The sequence below is a fragment of the Theropithecus gelada genome, chromosome 2, assembly GCF_003255815.1.
Source record: "Theropithecus gelada isolate Dixy chromosome 2, Tgel_1.0, whole genome shotgun sequence".
Taxonomy (NCBI): Eukaryota; Metazoa; Chordata; class Mammalia; order Primates; family Cercopithecidae; genus Theropithecus; species Theropithecus gelada.
The window spans coordinates 18,172,386-18,194,734 of NC_037669.1; the positions used below are offsets into that span (position 1 = coordinate 18,172,386).

Consider the following 22,349-nt stretch of genomic DNA (forward strand, 5'->3'; position numbering starts at 1 on the left):
TTATCTTAATGCCATTCATAATATACTGAAAATATTTGAAACATCTTTTGCGAAGATGTGTTACAGCAGCAGGTTTGGTGTTGAAATGGGAGGAGCATGAGGGAGGTTGGATATCCTACATCCTACAAAGATCTGCAGATTGACCATGAAGACACCTCAACAGGGATCCCAAAGCCTTAAGTTGATCAGACCTAGGGAGATTGATATGTAAACCAGAAGGTCAATTTAATATTTTGTAATAAGTGGATTCTAGTGACTGGAATACTCGAGAATTCCGTCCTGGGCATTTTTTCCCCCTCTCTGGAAAAACAAGGGAAACTGAATTAGTCATCGGGAGGTTATTTGTTGAGCATAAGATTTGGGTAAAATAGAGTAGATGTCTTGCGATTAGCCTGTAGGCTAACATTCCTCCCAAAAGAGTCCTTTCACTATCTAGGTCCCAGTTGCTCACACCCTCTAGATTCTGTCTCGTTTCCCTGGACAGTGCTAGATACACTATCTATTCTGCTTCTCTCATTAATTCTGATTCTTTCTGTGATTCTCCCCACTATCTTTGTACTTAGGAATTGATATGCCTTTTTTCTTAGATTTCCTAATACTGCTGCCTATGCCACAATCCAGTGTAATTCTGGATTCATTCTAGGAAATGTTTCTGTGTAATTAAGTTGACATTATGTACGTACAAGGTAATCCTTTGCTTTCGCTTTTATTAGTTAAAACTGCAGAATTCGAGGGATGTTGCCTGCAGTTGGTATTGCCAGACATGCTATGGCTTGGTGCTTCAGTGTCACAATGGTATCATATTGAGGAGTCTTAAGACTTCATCTTCATAGAAGATAAGTATATTTTGAAGATGACAGTTTGCTCCAGGCAAACTTCTGTTGGTACAGGTGAAGGTAACATTCTAGAGGGCTGTCAACACATAATTTGCAGTGTTGCAGTCATTTTATAATGAATGGAGCTAGGAGCGTAGTTCATAGTTCTGCGTCTAACTAATATGACCTTAGGCAAATCTCTTAATTTATCTGTATCTCAGTTAATTCTTCTGTAAAGAAGCTGTTAGAACAGGTATTTTCAAATACTGGACAGCCTCCAGTTCTGTTGCAAATAAGTATACTCGTCATATTTCTAATTGGATGTGAAAAAGAATTTATCCGGCTTTAGGATTCACAAGGTCAGAGGGAATAATAAGATCATGTATTAACTTTCACAACAGTCTCCAGAGTCATAGTGGTTGAAAACATATGTTCATTTCATTTTCATATTTTGTCTCAAAATGGCAAGACAGTTGCATGGCCTCTACTTTAGGCTTGTGAGTTGGATTTAGATACACTTTTGATATTTGCTTTGCATTGGGACCAAGCTAACGGGAGCACCTCCAATTGGGGACATGACTATTTTCATGACAGGGGAAAGAGGGAGCAAGGTCACAATCACAGAGTCACATTTGAAGCTTCTGCTCAGATTCATTTTGCCCAGGCACACATCATTGTGTCCACTCATATTCTGTTTCCAAAAGCAAGTCATTAGACCAAGCCTGACATAAATGGGGCAGGGGAATAGACTCTCACTTGGGCAGGGATGAAGTCGACAAAGTATATTCAAACAATAATACAATCTACCAGAGATGTATAAACTCATAGAGGTGTTCTCTATTACTATATTTCGGAGAAAATGAAAGGAGATGAAATTGTAATAATTTCTCTCTGCTACTGTAACAGAGCTAACTTCCTTTTAAAAACTTGAGATTAGTTTTTAGTGACAGTCTGGAGGTGGTTTGGTGGCTGTCAAATGAAGTATATGGTAGACAAGTAGAAAAGTCTGCCTCAGAATATGGTCCCCAGTTCTCTTTCAAAATTCATTTAGAATTCTAAAATCATCAGGTAATTTATTATAGGGAAATTTAATTTAATCATACTAAGACAGCTCTATGTAAGCATCTGGGAAAAATAATAAATTAAGTGGCCTAGAATTAGGAAAGTGAACTAAGACCCAGGGTTTTTATCAGGCTCTTCACAGAGATATAATTATATATCTGGAAAAATTACATGTCTAATAAAATGCCTAAATATCTATCTCAAAACATGGTGAATTGGTTTCCATTGACTTCTCTTTAAGGTTTTCAGTAGCCTTGGTTTGGTAATGGCTTGACTGCTTAACAGTGATTACAAGAAGACCTTTTAAGATGAAAAAGATTGAATATCATGCCTAAGGAAGTTTAAGTGTTTTGTGGAGGCTGAAACCAAAGCCTTCTATATTTAGGAGTAGTCATACTAGGTGTGAAAGGGCAATAAAATGATTAAAAAAAAAAAATGCCTAAGATGATGCTTGGGGAATTGGTGTAGAGTTCTGTGAATGAAAAACACATCTGATTAGTAATTTTGTAGAAGAAAGTTTAAAGGTATTCTATTTTGCTTTGATCAAAGAAAAATATGTAAGGTGGCTGAATTATTTCTCCCATCTCAGCCTCCGAAGTAGCTGGGACTACAGGTGTGCACCACCATGTCTGGCTAGTTTTTGTGGTATTTTGGTTGAGATGGGGTTTCACCGTGTTGCCCAGGCTGGTTTGAAACTCCTGGACTCAAGCAGTCCACCTGCCTCAGCCTCCCAAAATGCTGGGATTACAGGTGCAAACCACTGCACCATCCAGCTGAATTATTTATATAAATATCACAAATGCTGCACAATAACACCATTGCTGAAGATGCATTTATATTTATTCAATCTAAAGTATTGAACACGTGCTCTTTACTAAATACTGTGCTAAGTACTGAATATGAATAAAAAAAGAATTAGCGTAACAAACTCATCAAGTCCAAATGTTATTTGATTCTTACGCTTGGCCTCTCAAGTGTAGATGTTTCTCAGATACCTATTCTTGGCCTTTCCTCTCCTGTACTTAGAAATTTTCATTATCATAAAGATGATTCGCATTCGCAGATATCTAGAGTAAGCAGTACTCAGTTATTCCCTGAGCTTCATTCGCAGATTCCACGTGGGTCTTCAGCATGTTTTGCCAGCATCCCATTTTCTCTCATAGACTTGTTCTTCTTTTCTGCCCTGTTTCTGTTGAAAGCAATCATCATTACTCCCTCCCCACCTTTTTTTAGACGGAGTTTGGCTCTGACACCTAAGCTGGAGTGCAGTGGCACAATCTTGGTTCACTGCAACCTCCGCCTCCCAAGTTCAAGGAATTCTCGTGCCTCAGCCTCCCAAGTAGCTGGGATTACAGGCACGTGCCACCACTCCCAGCTAATTTTTGTATTTTTAGTAGAGACGGGGTTTCACCATGTTGGCCAGGCTGTTCTCAAACTCCTGATCTCAAGGGATCCGCCCGCCTCGGCCTCCCAAAGTGCTGGGATTACAGGCGTGAGCCATCGCATACAGTCCCATGATATGTCTTAAGCTTTTCCTCTTATCTCCTTTCCATTGCCATGACTAAGTTTAGAGGCTCATTCTGTCTTTCTAAAACTATTGTGATGGGTACATAACTAATTTTCTTCCTTTGGCCTCTTTCTTTTGCAGTTCTTATTTGCAGCATTGAGCATGTAACCTTCTCATAAAGCCCAGACCCTGGCATCAGGTCCTACTTTTCCAATATTATTGCTCAATTGTTTTCATGTATCCTGTTTACAAGCTTTCCCTCCCCCCTTCCCCCCAATACCTTCCTTAAACTTTCTTTATTTTGTGTTTTTATGTGGAAACATAGAATGAAGTTAGAATGAAGTTTTTCTTTCCTGTCTCTAAATTCTTTGAGATCTAATTTAAAGGACCTCAATTCTAGGAAGCCTTCAATGACCTCATTTCTTAAAGTGACTTTTGTCTGTCCTGAATATTCTTTCTCTGCATCTCAAGATGCTTTTCACTTTCTCCTTTTCATCACACTTACTCAAACTGTAAAGCCATTGAGGGGATGATTTATATTTATTATAGCTTTAAATTCTGTCACCCTTATGTCCCCTCTACTTAGCACAATGCTATAAAAATATCAAGAGTCCATTATGTAATAAGCCAACTAAATAAACTCATTTATTCATGCCTAAAAATATATAGGCAGTAGTTGTATAAAGTTCATTCTTCTACTTCAGAGCTCATTCCATAAGAGGGGTTGTACTTTGGAGTTACTATAGGTTTGTGTCTTATCCATTTACAATATTGTAATGATAGCTTTAGAAGTTGGGGGATGGTGGGGAACCTAAGTTAAAAAAATAGTAATTTACAGCTGCTAACTATTGATGAAATGTTTTAAAGTCAGACTGGGTATTAAAAGAATAATGGCATATATAGACTAGGAGCAAGACACATGAGAACTTGTTGATTGATCTAAGATGGAGTTAACTGCGACTTTCAGACTATTGCATAAAACATTTAAGCACGGACCAGGAGTGTGTGGGGTAACCTGTTTTATTGCATTTCCATGGGAGCAGTACTTAGCTGGTTACTTCTCTTATTTCTCCACTGGGGCGTTGGAATGGAAGTTTGGCTGCCTTTGAAGTAATAATCGAACCCTGGCAGCTCCACAGAGGCAAAACCAAAGAATATTATAACAAGAGGCTGAAGAAAAACTTCAGATGAAATTAAGACTCTGATGACATAAATGATCTTAAGAGGTAGAATAAGAATTGGCAAGACAATCATTCATTCTGTGGAAGGATACTGAATAAGAGGCACAGCTACAAATAGAGGGAGACTATAAATCCAACCTCAGAATGAAAGGAAGGAATGAGTTTATAAAGTGTAGAAGACAAAAATTAATTCAAGATGGATTAAAGACTTAAATGTTAGACCTAAAACCATAAAAACGCTAGTAGAAAACCTAGGCAATACCATTCAGGACATAGGCATGGGCAAGGACCTCATGACTAAAACACCAAAAGCAATGGCAACAAAAGCCAAAATAGACAAATGGGATCTAATTAAACTAAAGAGCTTCAGCACAGCAAAAGAAACCACCATCAGAGTGAACAGGCAACTTACAGAATGGGAGAAAATTTTTGCAATCTACCCATCTGACAAAGGGCTAATATCCAGAATCTACAAAGAACTTAAACAAATTACAAGAAAAAATCAACCCCAGCAAAAAGTGTGCGAAGGATATGAACAGACGCTTCTCAAAAAAAGACATTTCTGCAGCCAATAGGCACATTAAAAAATGCTCATCATCACTGGCCATCAGAGAAATGCAAATAAAAACCACAATGAGATACCATCTCACAGCAGTTAGAATGACAATCATTAAAAAGTCAGGAAACAACAGGTGCTGGAGAGGATGTGGAGAAAGAGGAACACTTTTACACTGTTGGTGGGGGTGCAAACTGGTTCAACCATTGTAGAAGACAGTGTGGCAATTTCTCAAGGATCTAGAACTAGAAGTACCATTTGACCAGCCATCCCATTACTGGGTATATACCCAAAGGATTATAAATCATGCTTCTATAAAGACACATGCACACGTATGTTTACTGCGGCACTATTCACAATAGCAGAGACTTGGAACCAACCCAAATGTCCATCAATGATAGACTGGATTAAGAAAATGTGGCACATATACACCACGGAATACTATGCAGCCATAAAAAGGATGAGTTCATGTCCTTTGTAGGGGCATGGATGAAGCTGGAAACCATCATTCTCAGCAAACTATCCCAAGCACAGAAAATCAAACACATGTTCTCACTCACAGGTGGGAACTGAACAATGAGAACACTTGGACACACAGTGGGGAACATCACACACCGGGGCCTATCATGGGGGAGAGGGGTTGGGGGAGTGGGGAGGGATAGCATTAGGAGGAATACCTAATGTAAATGACGAGTTAATGGGTGTAGCACACCAACATGGCACATGTATACATATGTAACAAACCTACACGTTGTGCACATGTTCCCTAGAACTTAAAGTATAATAATAATAAAAAAAAAATAAAGTGTAGAAGAATTTGGTTACTATTAAACTTTTTAGCTGAACCTATATATATAGTTAATGGTATTAACTATTATGCACATTTTGAAAATGCAGGCCAACAAAAACTTACAGTAAACATCGCACTTCCCAGTGAGATATCTGAAACAGTTCTCTTTAAATTCAGGCGGAAGACAACGGTCTCCCTATTACCACTACTATTCAGTATTCTGAAGTTCTATCTAATAAAAAAAAATTAATATAAAAAATGAAATAAGATTAAAACAAAAGGAAAAAACAAAACTGGCAAGAGCATCTATAGTGTAAATGATAAATTATTAGGGCTAAAGCACATTTTTAAAGTTGCAGAATATAAGATAAATAGCAATTAAACTATAGCAATTAAGGGTATTTAGAAATAAATCTAACACGAGGCAATACGTTTTTTTCCTAGAAATTTTATAAAAACTCTTGAAGGAAGTAAACATTGGAGAGATACAATCTTTATAGATAAAAAGGCTCAATATTATAAAGATATGGTCTTCCCCAAATTAATACTGTTTCAGGCAAAACACAATGTTCTGTCCTTTTAGGGGGTAGAGGTGGGGAGTAAAACATGGCAAGCTTATCCTATGATTAATTTGGAAAAGATAATGGGTCCAAAATCGCCAAGATAATTTTTAAGAACAACATGTAGGGTCATTTATCCTACCAAATATATATTGCTTTATACAGTAGTAATAATTAGTGGGAATCAGTACAAGGAGAGACAAATGGGACAGGGGAATAGGGTAGCATGGAAACTGACCTATATAGTAATAGAATTTGGAAGATAACAGCATTCCAATGGAGCTATGATGAACTGTTAAATAAATGGTGTGGAGACAATTGACCCATTCCATGGAAAAAGACAGTTAGAATCCTACTTTACTCCAAACACAAAAATCAGTTCCAGATGGATTAATAACAACCTAAACATGAAAAGCAAACGTTACAATTTAGAAGAAAATATAGGAATCTACCCTGATGATACTGAAGTAGGATGGATTTCTTCAAACAGAAAAAGCACAAATGAGTAAGAAAAAGGTGAAAGGCAAATGTATTAGTTTCCTATTGCTGATGTAACAGATTACTGTAAACTTAGTAGCTTAAGATGACAGATATTTACAGTCTTGCAGTTCCACAAGTCAGAAGTCTGAAATTGGTCTTACTGTGGTAAAATTAAGGTGTTGGTAGTCATTTCATCTGGGAAGCTCTAGGGGATAACCCATTTCCTTACCTTTTCTAGCGTCTAGAGGCCACCAACATTCCTTAACTCATGACCTTCTTTCATCTTCAAAGTGCATCACTCCAGTCTCTGCTCTTTATCTGCTCTCTATCTCCGACCCTCCTAACTTCCTCTTACAAGGACCCTGGTGGCTACATTGGGCTTACCTGAGTAATCCAGATGATTGTACCCATCTCAAGGTCCTTAATTAATAATATCTGTAAAGTGCCTCTTTACCATGTCAGGTAACATATTCACCACATTCACAGGTTCTAAGAATTGGCATGTGAACATTTGTGGGGTAGGGAGAGGAGGCAGGCATTAATTATTCAGACTGCCACAGCAAGCCACAGAATATATTTGCAGTCTGTATAACCTGCAAAGGTTTAGTGTACTGAATATAAGAAGAGCTCTTAGCTGGGTGCAGTGGCTCACACCTTAATTCCAGTGCTTTGGGAGGCTGACCTAGGAGGACTGCTTGAGTCCAGAAGAGCCTGGACATTGCTGGTCCCTGTCTCTACAAACAATAAATAAAATAATTAGAAGAGCTTTTTCAAACCAATTCAGAAAAATCCACTTCAAAAACCAACAGAGGATATAAATAGGCAGTTTATAGAAGAGGGAAAAATGGCTCAGAACGTCCAAAGGATGTTAACCCTCACTAGTGATCAAGGAAATACAAATTAAAACAATTATGAATAACACTAGCTTACTCTAGCTACAGGCATTTTAAAATCTGAAAATACTAAGGTTTGTCTTAGTTGCAGGGAAGTAACATTATTCATATATAGCTAGTGGAAGAAGTGTTAATTACAATGGTGCGGGGAATAAGGATGTCTGTTGCAGCTATGATGGATGAAACAATCAATCACACATTCCTATAAGGGAATGAAATATAGTAGTTACAATGAATTGGAGAGCTACATGTATGAAGAGTCAAATTTCAAACACAGTAGGCAAGGAAAGCAGGCTACTAAAGATGTTACAGTAGAATACATTTTCTGTAAATGTTAAAAGCAAAAGATGCATAACCATTAATAGAAATAGAAAAACATGAGCTGAAAAGATTTACAACTTGAGCATAGTGGTCACCTCTCGGGGAGGTGGGAGTTTAAATTCATCTGTATTTGCTATGTTTTATTTATTTTAAAAATTTGATACAAATATAGTAAAATTAAAATGTAATACTTCTGGGTTTTAGGTACATGGTCATCTATGTTATTCTTTTTAAAATGAATCATAATTTTTTTAAAAGAGGAAAACAAACACCAGTAAGAAAGGTAAATCCATATTGAAACTGACTTTCTAAACCAAATGAGAGAGGCTCTATGAGAAGGATTATAGTTTACTGGTGAAGAGTTTGGTTTGAGTGTCTTGGAGACCTTCTTGGTTCAAGTTCCGACTCTACCATTAATAACTGTTAGATGAGTGACCCTTGGCATGTTTCTGACCACTCATTCTATGAGGCCAGCATCATTCTAATACCAAAACCTGACAGAAACACACGGAGAAACAAAACTTCAGACCCATATGCCTGATGAACAAAGATGCAAAAGTCCTCAACAAAGTACTAGCAAACTGAATCCAGCAGGACATCAAAAAGTTAATCCACCACAATCAAGTAGGCCTTATTCCTGGGATGTAAAGTTGGTTCAATATATACAAATCAATAAATGTGATTTATTACATAAACAGAACTAAAAACAGAACCCACATAATTATCTCAATAGATGCAGAAAAGGCTTTCAATAAAATTCAACATCGCTTCATGATAAAAACCCTTAACAAACTAGGCATTGAAGGAACATATCTCAAAATAATAAGAGACATATATGGCAAGCCCGTTGCCGGCATCACACCGAATGAGTAAAAGCTGGAAGCATTCCCTTGAAAACTGCAACAGGAGAAGGATACCCACTCTTACCTCTGCTGTTCAACATAGTACTGGAAGTCCTAGCCAGAACAAGCCCACAAGAGAAAGAAGTAAAAGGCATCCAAATAGGAAAAGAGGGAGTCAAGCGGTCTCTCTTTACAAATGATATGATTCTATACTTAGAGAACTCCATAGTCTCTGCCCATAGGGTCCTAGATTTGATAATTAACTTCAGTAATATTTCAGGATACAAAATCAGTGTAGAAAAGTCAGTAGCATTTTTATACACCAGTAACATCCAAGCTGAGAGCCAAATCAAGAATGCAATTCCATTCACAATAGACACAAAGAGTAAAATATCTAGGTATACAGCTCACCAGGGAGGCGAAAGATCTCTACAATGAAAATTATAGGACACTGCTGAAAGGACTCAGAGACAACACAAACAAAGGGAAACACTCCATGTTCATAGATAGGAAGAATCAATGTCATTAAAATGGCCATACTGCCCAAAGCTATTTACAGATTCAATACTGTTACTACCAGAGTACCCACATTTTTTCACAGAATTAGAAAAAAGCTATTCTAAAATTCACATGGAACCAAAAATGAGCCCAAATAGCCAAGGCAACTCTAAGCAAAAAAAAACAAAGCTGGAGGCATCGTGCCACCGGATTTCAAACTATATTACAAGGCTACAGTAACCAAAATAGCATGATACTGGTACAAAAACAGACACACAGGCCAATGGAAAATGTTAGAGAACTCAGAAATAAAGCCTCACACCTACAAAAATTTGATCTTTGACAGAGTTGACAAGAATAAACAGTAGGGAAAGGACTCCCTGTTCAGTAAATAGTGCTGGAATAATTGGCTATCCATATGCATAATATTGAAACTGAACCCTTTGCTTTCACCATATGCAAAAAACAACTCAAGAGGGATTAAAGACTTAAATGTAAAACCTAAAACTGTAAAAAACCCTAGAAGAAAACCTAGGAAATACCATTCTGGACATGGGCCCTGGCAAAGATTCTATGAGGAAGCCTCCAAAAGGAATTACAACAAAAACAAAAATTGACAAATGGGACCTAATTAAACTAAAGTGCTTCTGCACAGCAAAAGAAACTATCAACAGAGTAAACAATCAGCAGAATGGGAGAAGATATTCACAAACTGTGCATTCAACAAAGGTCTAATATCCAGAATCTGTAAGGAACAAATCAACAAGCAAAAAACAACCCCATTAAAAAGTGGCCTAAATGACATGAACAGACACTTCTCAAAAGAAGATATGCATATTGCCAACAAGCATATGAAAAAATGCTCAACATCCCTAATCAGTAGAGAGATGCAAATCAAATACACAGTGAGATACCATCTCATACAAGTCCAAATGGCTGTTATTAAAAAGTCAGCAAATAACAGATGTTAGTGAGATTGTGGAGAAAAGGGAATGTTTACACTGGTTGTGGGAACGTGCATTAGTTCATCCGTTGTGGCAAGCAGTTTGGAGATTTCTCAAAGAACACAGAACTACCAGTTGACCTAACAATTCCATTACTGGGTATATACTCAAAGGAATATAAATCATTCTATCATAAAGACACATGCACATGTATATTCAGGGCAGCACTATTCACAATAGCAAAGACATGGAATCAACCTAGGTGCCCATCAGTATTGGACTGGATAAAGAAAATGTGGTACATAGCCACCATGGAATACCACGCAGCCATAACAAAAGCAGAATATCATGTTCTTTGCAGCAACATGGATGCAGCTGGAGGCCATTATCTGAAGCGTATTAACACAAGAACAGAAAAACAAATATGTCATGTTTTCACTTATTAGTGGAAGATAAACATTAAATACACATGGACACTATGAAAGGAACAATAAACACCAGGGCCTGCTTGGGCAGAGAGGGTGGGAGGAGGGTGAGGATCGAAATACTACCTTTTGGGTACTGTGCTCATTACCTGGGTGATGAAATAATCTATGCACGAAACCCCTGTGACATGCAGTTTTCCATGTAACAACCCTGCACAGATACCCCAGAACAGAAAATAAAAGTTGGTAGAAAAAAAAAAAAATGAGAAAATACAGTTCTACAATCCCTAAACTGAATGTACTTCGGGATTTATACTTTTTCAAATTTTAAATAGTAATATGATTCATGTATGGCCTATAAGGAAACACAGCCAGCAGGGTTCTGGACTGCACCCCTAATTAAACATATTTCTATTCCTATAATGAAATTTATGCACAGCTACACAAACTGGGTAATATTATAAATAGACTTCAATTTATTCAGGTAGAGTTTTGTTGACTAGGAAAAAAATTTTGATTTTAAAGCTTTTTGGATTTCAGAACAATGAATAAGGTGTTGTGCATATATATCTATGGATAGATACAGATATAGGTATATAACTTAGAACAATAATTCCCAGCACATATTAAGTGCTGTATATGTTAGTTTCTACTGTTATTGTCACTTAAATTATTTAAATTATTATTTTAGTTGATGGGATGAGGAGGAACAATGAGTTTTGTCTTTTTTCATATTGAAATCTTCATTTATACAATTTGGTCTAGTATTCTTTTTCTTTGACAACTACATCTTCCTTTTAGAAACTGTATCCTCTTTGCATGATTTAGACTTAATCCGGCAGGAATGTCCTGTTAACTGCTGACATCTAAGAAGAACCTTTAGCCACAAATGGTTGGCCAGCTTCTAAGTTAACGTGGACTAAGGCCAAGACATTTGTAGAGCTCAAACAGTAATCAATTTTTTTTTTTTTTTATGGTTGGGAAGTTCGGATTACTGTGTCATCTTCAGTTTTAAAGATTTATTAATAGTTGATCTCTCTTCCTATTTTCATGTTAGGGAAATGTATCAGAAAAATGTGATTTTAAAATATTAATTGTTCTTCAATACCATTTATTTCCAAAAGATTATTAACCAACCCCCATCATCCTGCCCAGGTTAGCATTGTGTTGACTTTCCTAATCTTCCTAACCTTTAAATACATTTATAATTCAAGTATACTTATAAATTAAATATTTAAAATAAAGTAGAAAAAAATCAAAGCTTCAAAACAATAGATCTTCTTAAATGTAAAATTTGATAGTTGGATCACATAATGATATCCTTTTGTTGTTGTTTAGGAGAGGTGAGATATTTTTCCACATTGGTTTATTAGCTGTGTCTCTTCTTTGGTTAATGCTATTGACTTACCTTCTTTGCCTATTTGTCCAATAGGTTTCTTAGAGTACCCTTACTAATTTATATAAGCTGTTAAAATGTTTCAGATATTTTCTGTCATCTTGTACAATGTTTTTCCTCAATATCCCTGCATCATTATTTTTAAAAACATAGAGGTTTACACATTTTTTGTTCCCTCCATCGAGCTTTTTATCTTTTCTTGAGATACACTTTTAGAGGTAGAATTGCTAGATTCAAGGGATTGAATTTAATGGCGTTTCAGTGACAATACCAGCCTTTTGAAAAATATCTTTGTAGGCATTCTGCAAAAGGAAGAGGAAAAATGTACCCAGGTCAGTTTTTCTTAGAATAATGCTTAGCATTTAGATTACTTTCTCATAATAGGCTTTTAGATTTTTTCCCCCTCTGGGATATAAAACAGTTAACATCATGTAACCAGTAAATGCCTTTGATGTAGATGTCTGTTGCTCTTACCCCAGCAAGCTCTTCATTGAGGAGAGTGCTGCTGATTGTTGACTTGGAGCACTGGCCAGGCTCCTTGCCATCTGCTCCTCCTCACTAATCAGTAACTCAACAAGTAGATGTGTGTAAAAAGGGAAAGTGGAATACTTTCTAAAATCTTGAGGGTGAAGATGTTGAAAAAAGTCCACCAATATAGTCAGGGTTGTGGATTTTTATTGTCTGCTTACTTTCAGTTAATTTTATAAACTGTTGGGATGCTTCCAATTTATTTTGCAGATAGCAGAAGAGGTGCCTAACCTTGCTTGTGGCCACTCAATAACTCAGTGATTAGAGATGAGTTTTTATTCCTGGTGCAGTCAGTGGTGTCTACTGAGGGAAAATCAATGCTCCTAGGTAGCTTTTCCATCTTAGCTTATGGTCTCACTGCACACAGCAATTGTAAGATTCTTTGCCAGTATCCTCTAACTCCTAAATCTGTACTGTCCAACACCATAGCACTAGCCACCTGTGGTTATTTAAATTAAATTTGATTCAGTCCCTTGGTCACACAAGCCACATGTGGCTAGTGGCTGCCATATTGAAGAGTCCAGATACATAACATTTCTATCACTGCAGGAACTTCTTCTGGAAGATGCTTTAAACTTTCCTTGATCAGCAGACAGTGTTGGCCACATAATGTAAAGAGAAATTTATTCACACATTTCCTGATTTTAAATGGAAATTTCTTAGCATCCTTTTTCTATCTTTCCTTTTATTTCAGAGGTGGAGTTCATCCTTTCCAAAGTGATCTTTTTCCTCATGAACTGATGGGAAGCAATGGATTGTACCTCTCCCTCCTTCCCTGGAACATCCTTTTTGCCTTGCAGTATTCAGCTTCTCTCTATTTTACAAAGTATGCTCATAGGCCACTACCCCGTTTCCCTACTGCTCTTCACCAAATTTTTCTAATAGTCTGTACACCTATTATAGCCTATACAGTTTCTCACCACTTACTCTTCAGCCCTTACAACCTAGATTTTAACTTAATTTCTGACATTGTGCTGATACAGCAGTCATAGGGTTACCAGCTGCCTTCTGATTGTCAAACCCAGATAGCCTTATCTCAGTCACCTTCTTCCAAGACATGGAAATAATTCGATGCCATGGGGCAAGTCTTCCTTATAATTCTCTTCCTCCTTCACTTCTACAGTGTAAAGGGGTTCTGTTTTGGCTGTCTTCTCCTGATTCATTTGTTCAGTCACTTCCACCTCCCATGTTTCATTATCGCCCACCTGTGTATGTCAGTGCAGTTCTAGTTTCCTTGCATTTCCATTTTCTCATCCATGGCTCTAGTTATTACCCACTTTCTGAGAATTCCCAAACGATGTCTGTAAACCTGGTCTTTTCCCAGAACTCAAGATCAAAAGGTCCAGTATATGCTGGACATCTCTGTTAAGATTATTCTGCCTCTATCTCAACATTAAGACATCTGGGCATGCTTTCCTCCTGGTTTCTTTATATATGACAGATTATACCAGCATGTCCCAAGCCGTGACTTTTCACATTTTTCCTCACTTACTGATTCCATTTGTTTGCCTTAGCTAGCATATCTGTGTTATCACTGTGATATTAATAGTCTTCCTGGCCATCCCTTACTCCTAACCTTCCCCCTAACCCATTTTAGGTCTGGGTCTATTTTTCTCTGACCTCATATATTCCACCAGTACTGGTGCCATTACTTCCATTCTCTCTATTCTTCACTCATGCTGTTGTTAGACAGATTTCCTGAAGACCATTAAAAAATGCATATACACAACGCAAACATGTGTAATAATTACCAACTTAATAATACCAATTTAAAATAAATATTCCCATGGTTCAAAAGTCAAAATGTACCAAAGGCACTTAGTGAAAAACTTTGCTCCCACTTGTGTCCTTTATCTTCTCTTATGCAGTCTTCCCAACAGGTAGCCATGGTTACCGGTTTATTTTTTAGAAAAATTTTAATGTGTGTACCAGCGCATATATATGTATGTGCACAGAAATTTTCCTTTTCTGCAAATGTTAATATATGAAATGTGCTTTTCATACTATCCTTTGTGTTTATTTCTAAAGAATATATCTTGGTGATCTTTCGTAAAGAGCTCCTTATTCTTTTTTTACAGCTGTGTAAGATTCTTCTGTGTATGTACCATAATTTATGTAACCAGTCCTCTCCTGATGGGCATTTAAATCATTCCCCACCCTTCACTGTTCCAAACACTGCTGCAAAGAAAAACTCTTTGATAAGTCATTCTTCTCTTATGCAAGTATAAGCAGGTCCCTTGTGAGGATCACTGTGAGAGCCTGTTATTTTCTGCCTGTTCATTTACTGTTCTTTGACCCTCCACTGCCCGTGCTGCTAGTGCTTTGCTTCTTATGTACCGAGTTGCAGTTGCTTCAGCCCACTCATAGTCCTTAGTTCAGAAGCCTTCAAGGACTGTCCGTTGGGAATAGATCTGTCTCTGTCCTGTCAGTGTGGGAGGAGAAGCAAGCAGTGCAATTCACCATAACAAACTGTGGGAGCACTTGCCGCTGTTTCCTGTTGGGCTGACTTGCCGTTCCCCCAACATGTTCCATGTGTTTCTGTTGCCTTGCTTTGCAGAGTGTTTTCCCTCTGTTCACCATCTTCTTTCCAGATCCACTGCATCCTTTGAAACTGAGCTCACAAGCCACCACATCCATGAAGCTTGGTTCCTGCTCCCTTCTGCTAAAAATAATCTAGCTTTCTACTGAGGACTCTAACACAGCATATCTTTTTCTGTGCTGGATTACAGTATGTGCAGTTCTAATTTAGCTACTCATTAGTAATTCCCCAGACACAAGGATAGATGGTGCCTTGTTTTGTCATCCCCCCAAAAGTCTCTTAACACGGTGTCTTGCATACACTAATGAATGAAAAAGCAATATTCAGTATATTCTTGTCTGACATGATGGGTTCAAGAAATACTTTTAATGCAGAAATCACCACCATTCTTGTGCATTTCAGCTATTTTTTTAAATTAAAAATGCCTTTATTCTTCCTCCTAGGATATTTTGAAGAGTTTACCGTCACAAAGTCTTACATTCCTAGTGACTGCTCCTGTGACCTCCTAGAAATGAGGGTGCCATTCCATTCCATATTTATTCTGTTGCCAGCTAAAAGCACTGGCAGAACTAATTATGGTCCATATTACAGTACCACAAGACCTTAATCTGTGATTTGGACTCATGGGTCTCTTTATTATAGCTGTTTTTATTATGAGATTGATTGCTTTTCTGATAACTTGAATTTTAATTTACAAAAAAGTGAATAAAAATTATTAATAAAATCTAATCTTTCCAGTGCAGTTTTGACTATAGCAACCTTAGCGAGTAAAGCAGTAAATTCCATGCATTTAAGAATACAATGGATCCAGGGTACCCTGTGTTCAGACTGGGATGTCACTGAGATATGGCCACTCCTATGGTGACGACTTCTTTCTCTGCTAATAGGTTTTTGAAGAACCCTCCATCAGCCTTTTTGCTCTGGAGCATTGTGAGGGAAGAGAGTTACATCTAGAAGAGGCTGTGAACTCTGTTCTGAACAAGGACCTGCACTTCTACACCCAGTCTGTGTGGGTAAAAAGTGGACTGTAAGTATGGGAGAAAGGCTTGGTCTGGTTCAGTCACTGTTTTAAGGCAGAGTTGCACAGTTGCAAACCAAGTCCACTGTGTAGTAGTATGCATTCAAGTGGTCTTGAGGAAGAGCCTTTTGGGAGAGAAGGGCTACCATATGGTCACAGCATGTATCGTAGAGTAGATCAATCAGATGACTTTACCCAGTTGAACTGACTTTCTTTTCAGAAGAAATTTCAATATCCCAGCAACTTTGGTTAAGACAGTTTCCTGCTTAAGGCAAGTGACTGCTGGCCAGACGAAGTGCGGTGTTGTTTTTTAATAGCTGTGTATTCTAGAGCAGTTCCCTCTGGGGTACTCACTTGCCTGAGGACTACACTGGTTGGCCTAGGCTGCCTACCAGTATTGTTGTTCATTTAGGTTATCAGTCAGTCCGGGTAGACCCAGGGGCCTGTGCTTTTACAAATTACAAGGCTGCCTTTAAGAAAAAATTTAAAATTATGATAGAAATATTAGATATGAATGTGAACATTTAGGACAGAAATGGTGAGAAGTCTGCAAGTGAGGGGTCTTGAAGTTGAAGCTCTATTTGCTTCCTGGAAAATCTGCCTCTGAAGCCATTTCTGAAGAGTCCGGCATATAAACCAGTCCCCGCTCCTGCACTGTTAGTGTTCTGGTAGCAAAAGTCAGCTAAAAAAACACACATCGCTCTTGACGGTTAATTAAAAGTGGCTTTAAAAGTTTGTCTATGACTTTGAAATTATGTGATAATCAACTTTGCTGGTTTAAAGAGAAAGCCAATAATATAGGTGGAGTTGAAAATTTAGCAAACTATTACAATAAGTGGCTTTTATATTATATACATGTATAATAGCTTCAATTTTCTTCTGTAAAACATTTTAAATGGTTTGATGTTTATTCAAACAAATTGATTTATTCTATCTAAGCATAAGATGCCAATATATTATTTAACAATTAACTAAATTTTACATCCCTGTGATAGAGGTCTTTCACAACATTTTAATCCATTTCTTTCCTTTACATTTCTGAGTGAAATTGATATTTGACTCACTTCTGAAAATTTCTCACTTACTTCATTTTTTTCTGGAACACTGGTGCCATTTTATCTTGACATTCTTATTTCTTATTTCTTCTCTTTGGCTTGTTAACCACCTACTCTCACTATTCCAAATTCTCTTTAAAAAGAATTTGAATATGGAATAAGGAACAGGGAAGGCTGCCTAAGGATTTTCCTAGGTTACAGAACACTACTTAATGTACAGCCAGCTTCCCTTAGTGGCAAGTTGGGTTTGTTTTGTTTTAATCCCCATGCTGTGCCACATCTTTGATCTGTGATGATGTCAGCCATGCTTAAATGCACCATCCCACACAGTTTTCCAACTGTAGAATTCATTTAAATCAATACATAATTAGGTACATTTTCCTAAAATCTTACCTAGATTTTATAACTGAAACTTCCCTGCCTGTTTAAATCTGCGGCGGGAGAGGTGGCCAAGCCTGTCTGTGGTCATGCTGACCTGCCTCTGCACCAGTCTGATTGATTAGATTTCTGTAGGAAGGAGGGGTCAGGAATGGGCTATCCATTTCGTTCATCTCTCCAGAATTTGGCCAGGTCTGATCTTGGTTGTGGGGAACAAGGAGGACTTTTATTAGTGGTGGTCAGGTTAAGTCAGTCATCCCTACCCAAGCTTTCATAGTTGTAATACATCAAGCTTTCCTCAGCTCTTCGCTTCTCCCCACAACTTACGCACAAGTTGATATCTTTTCCTGCATTACCTGAAGCATAAGTCCTTAAGGAATATTGCACTTTGTAAGTTTTAGAAGTTTTTCTCTGGAAAATCGAGGGGCTGAAGTTGCTGCCATAGCAGCACAAGCAACCCTCTGTAGCTTGCATCCTAAGCCCTGGATGACCCTGTTCCTGAGCTCTGGTCCATCTGATAAGCAGGCTGCCTTGCCTGTTGCTGGTGCTCTTTGCCTCATCCACAAGGCTTTACATCCCTTGGTGCAAGCCAGGACAAACCCTGCCATGATTCCAGGTTCTTTAGCAAAATAAAGCAAGGCAGCCATCTCATCCTCCACACGCTTTCTTAAAGCACTGTGTACACTGACCTTGAGTCCTGCTGAGAATTTCAGGTCCTGTTAGTGACTCCGGCACATTCTCTTTAGTCATCAAGCTTAGTAATCACCTCAAGTGGTGCTCGGAAGACTTTTTCTGTATAGAGCCAGATAGTCTTTTCAGTTTGTGGGTCATTTGTCCGTGTCATAACTACTGAAGTTGCTATGGTAGTGCAAGAGCAGCCGTAGCCAGTCCTTAAAGCAGTGGGCATGACTGTGTTCCACTAAATCAGTCTTGAGACTCCAGACTCCAGACTTGAGACTCCAGTGTACTTTTACACACTTTAATGCTGCCAGAGTTGAAGGCAAGGGTCTGGGGGAGGATTCTCAAAGGAGGTAGGCCTTGAAGAAAGAGGGTGATGGGGAACTTCTGTGAACAATTCTAAGTAGTCTTGGTGGCTTTGGGGAAGCTGTGGAGGGAGGAGTGGAAGAAGATATGTCTGGAGAGTTCACTGGAGCCACACCTAGAGGCCCTGAAGGACACGTGATGTGACTCTAGGGCAGAAGTGTGTTTTTCTGCTGGTTAGGAGGTTATGGTCTGCCTTTGAATGTTAAAATGCTATGACAATGTTATCAAAGGAATATAGGATTTCAGAGATGGAGGAAACCTTACATTCATTTTGGAAGAAAGGAAACCAGCATTGTAACTGGAACCCAAATCTTCTGAGTGTAGGCCAGTGGGCTTTCTCCTACACCTCCCTCATTTTTGTTAGGAAAAAATGTGGTTTTAAAAATCTGCAAACCTAGAAGTTTATGAACGCTATAAGGCAAAGTGCAGATACTTTTGATGAGGGATTGCTTTTTTGTTTTGAAGTACACTACTATTTTCTTTCTTGTTCTCATAGATGGATAGCTTATGAAGGATCCAATTTCTTGGGAAGACAAATCCTACTCAGGCCTAATGAGATCCCAAACTGGACAGCATTCAGCAGATGGAAGACAATTGGTTCCCTCCGTCCTATGAAGCAGGTAAGGAGAAAAGAACTGTAAGATTCCAAATAGCTTGCTTTTGTGGTAGAAATGTCATAAACCACAACATCTGAAATGATGATCATTTAATTTAGTTTGACATTTACATAGTAGGGGGAGTGAATTAGGATGCAGATATCTTGTACATTTTAACCAATTTGTAAGACTGTATCTAAAGTCAACATTGGATTTCAGTTTTCAGTCCAAAGCCTCATTGGCCATGTTCACTTTTCATGGAAAACTAAGATATCATAAGTTCTGTGGCAAACCTTGGTAACAGGAATGAACTTTGATACTGTACTAGTTTTAATTTCTAAGCATTTGGATATTCCCCTCCCTACTTATATAATACTCAGGAGGGATCCTGGCAATTTAATTAAAATAAGTATTTACTGCACACCTACTGCTTGTCAGTCTTCTGTTCGAAAGCTTCCCACTGCACTTAGAATACAATCTACCCCCTACCCCACCTTGCTCCTCCAACCTCATCTCTCACATGGCTGTGTCACAGGCATCTAAGTACAGAGTGCTTTCCCACTAAGACTTCTAACATGGGCTGCACCCTCTGTGTAGTGTTCTTCCCTCATTCTTTGACTAGTCATCCCTGTAAATTCTACTTAGGTGTCAGGTCCTCAAGAATGCCTCCCCCACCTTCCCTCCCAATCTACATTAGATCATAAAAGACCTGGGGGTTCTTTTTCTATAAAAACACTGTATGCCGTTTATAACCCTAGCATTATAGTTGGATTGGGGTCTCTCCCACTCTGCAGAAAACCCTGTGAAGTCAAGGACTGTGCATGTTTTGCTCATTGTTCTACCCCTAGTGCCTGAAACAATGTCTGGAGTATTGTAGGAGCTGAGGAACTATTTGTTTAATGAAGGAATGAATATATCAGTGGATGGACCGATGATATTATGCAAAGTATAATGGAAAATATAAAGATAGATGTGATTTCTGCCATTATTATTGAAGCTTACATTTTTGTTGGGTAAAACATGTCCAACTCAAAGCAGTAACATAAAATGCAAAACAATGCATAATTATCCAAAAGCCACAGGCAGTCCCTGGTTCAGAGAAAGGAAGTATCAACATGTTTAGGAGTAGGAGGGAGGTTTCATGGAAGGTGGAAAACCCAAGTGAAACTGTCAGGGGTGTGACGGCCCGTGGATATGGCATTAGTACCTCTCTCTGATCTCTTTAGAACACTATATTGCTTGAATCCAACAACAGTCCTTTGAGGTAGGAATTATTCCCATCTTCTAGTTGGAATAATAAGGCTCTGAGAGAATAAGGCTCCAACTGGAAAATGGGGATAATGATTCCTACCTGTGACAATAGAAGCACATTGACGAAAGTCATCCAAGTGTCAGAACCAGGATTTGAACCCAAATCTACGCTTTAAAATCTGTGTTCTGAAGCAACCACACTCTACGTTCCGTCAGCCTAAGATGAGCACTTAGAGAGTACCACCTATTTCAGGCACTGAGCTGAATACAGCCTAGTGGGTCTAAATGCTGAGGCTCTGATGTTCTGACCTGACACTTATTTAACCCTCACTGAAGTGTTAAATAAGTGGTAACCAATAAAATATTAACCTAATTTATCTTCTCTCACCCTCTTCACATGCACACGTGCACACACACCATGCTTATCCCACCACTCATGAGTTCTGTTGGTTCGAATCCTGGCTCTGTCATTTGTAAGCAATGCAGCTTGGTGAGTCACTTCATTTCTTGGCACCTCAGGTTTCTCACTGGTGAAGCAATGATCACATTGCTTACATCTCATTGCTGTGACGGTTGAGTAAGATAATGTGTATGAACAGTCTGATATGGCTCTGGCTCATATTACTATGGTAATATACTGATTTTGAAAGTGTGTTTTTTTATTGTTCACAATGTCCCTTGAGATGCTCTTTTGAGGGATACTGAAACATTAGTGGCTTTCCTGGCAGAGTGTGTGGTACAGGATCTCATGACCTTTACATCTTGCTTATTCCCCACTCCTATCATGTGGAACAGGAAGTAAGCCCACTGAAAAGCCATCAGAAAAAGCAAAGTAGAGATATGAATTCAGTTTAGCTTTTACTAACTACATCATAATGCTGACCCTCTGTTAGACATTTTAGTAGCTAAGTTCAACACTGAAAATATGTTCCTCATTTTTTAATGGTGGTTCCTTGTTGGGGAAGGATGTCCCTGCCTATTGCTCAGGATTCTCTGGTAAAGGAGAGAACAGCCACCTCTACTTTTACAAGGAAGTTTTTTTTTTTTTTTTTTTTTTTTTAACAAGAATAGTATGCTGTTTTCTTTCATTGTGCTTTAGGAGCTACCTGATTCCTCTTCTGATTAAACATTTAATTTCAAAATAATATTTTAATAGATTATTTTTCCTGTTGTTTATTTAGGTCACAGTTTTGAAATCCAACAAAGGAATTTGAGTTTCTAAAATAGTAGTGTGTGGGTCACATTTAAATTTGTGGTAAGGTTGTTGGTACTGCTTTAGTTCATATTCTCGTTTAGAAATTCAGGACTAATTAAAATGTGATCCTCTTTGAGGCTGGGAATTAGGAAGTCACTAAGGTACTTATAATGTATATCAGTGTTTTTAAGTATAATTACAGAGGAGTCAGACTACAAATGTGTAATAAGGGTAATTAGTACCTTGCTTGAGTTAATTGATTAAAACTGTGATGTTTGGTCCTAAAGTAATTGGAATTCTGTCATCTGTGAAGGTCACGCCTGTTTTCTTATATGTACAAGGTAATGACAATGTAATAAAGATATACTGAAGCCTCAAGAATTAATAATTGCAGTGGGAGATCAGGCTGAATTATAGACATTTAAGTACACTACTGTTGCGTTGTTAATGTTGGAAGTAGGGATTTGAAACATTT

At 38.0% G+C, this 22,349-nt stretch overlaps 1 protein-coding gene across 1 annotated transcript in view; it reads left to right on the forward strand.

The window, feature by feature from the left end:
• The window catches only part of CRYBG3 (crystallin beta-gamma domain containing 3), a 124,313-nt gene that overhangs the window by 96,786 nt on the left and 5,178 nt on the right, over window positions 1-22,349 (forward strand). The window contains exons 18-19 of the mRNA XM_025376029.1: window positions 16,225-16,364; window positions 19,329-19,452. Of these exons, the coding sequence (XP_025231814.1) occupies window positions 16,225-16,364; window positions 19,329-19,452 (264 nt within the window). The remainder of the gene's footprint in view (window positions 1-16,224; window positions 16,365-19,328; window positions 19,453-22,349) is intronic.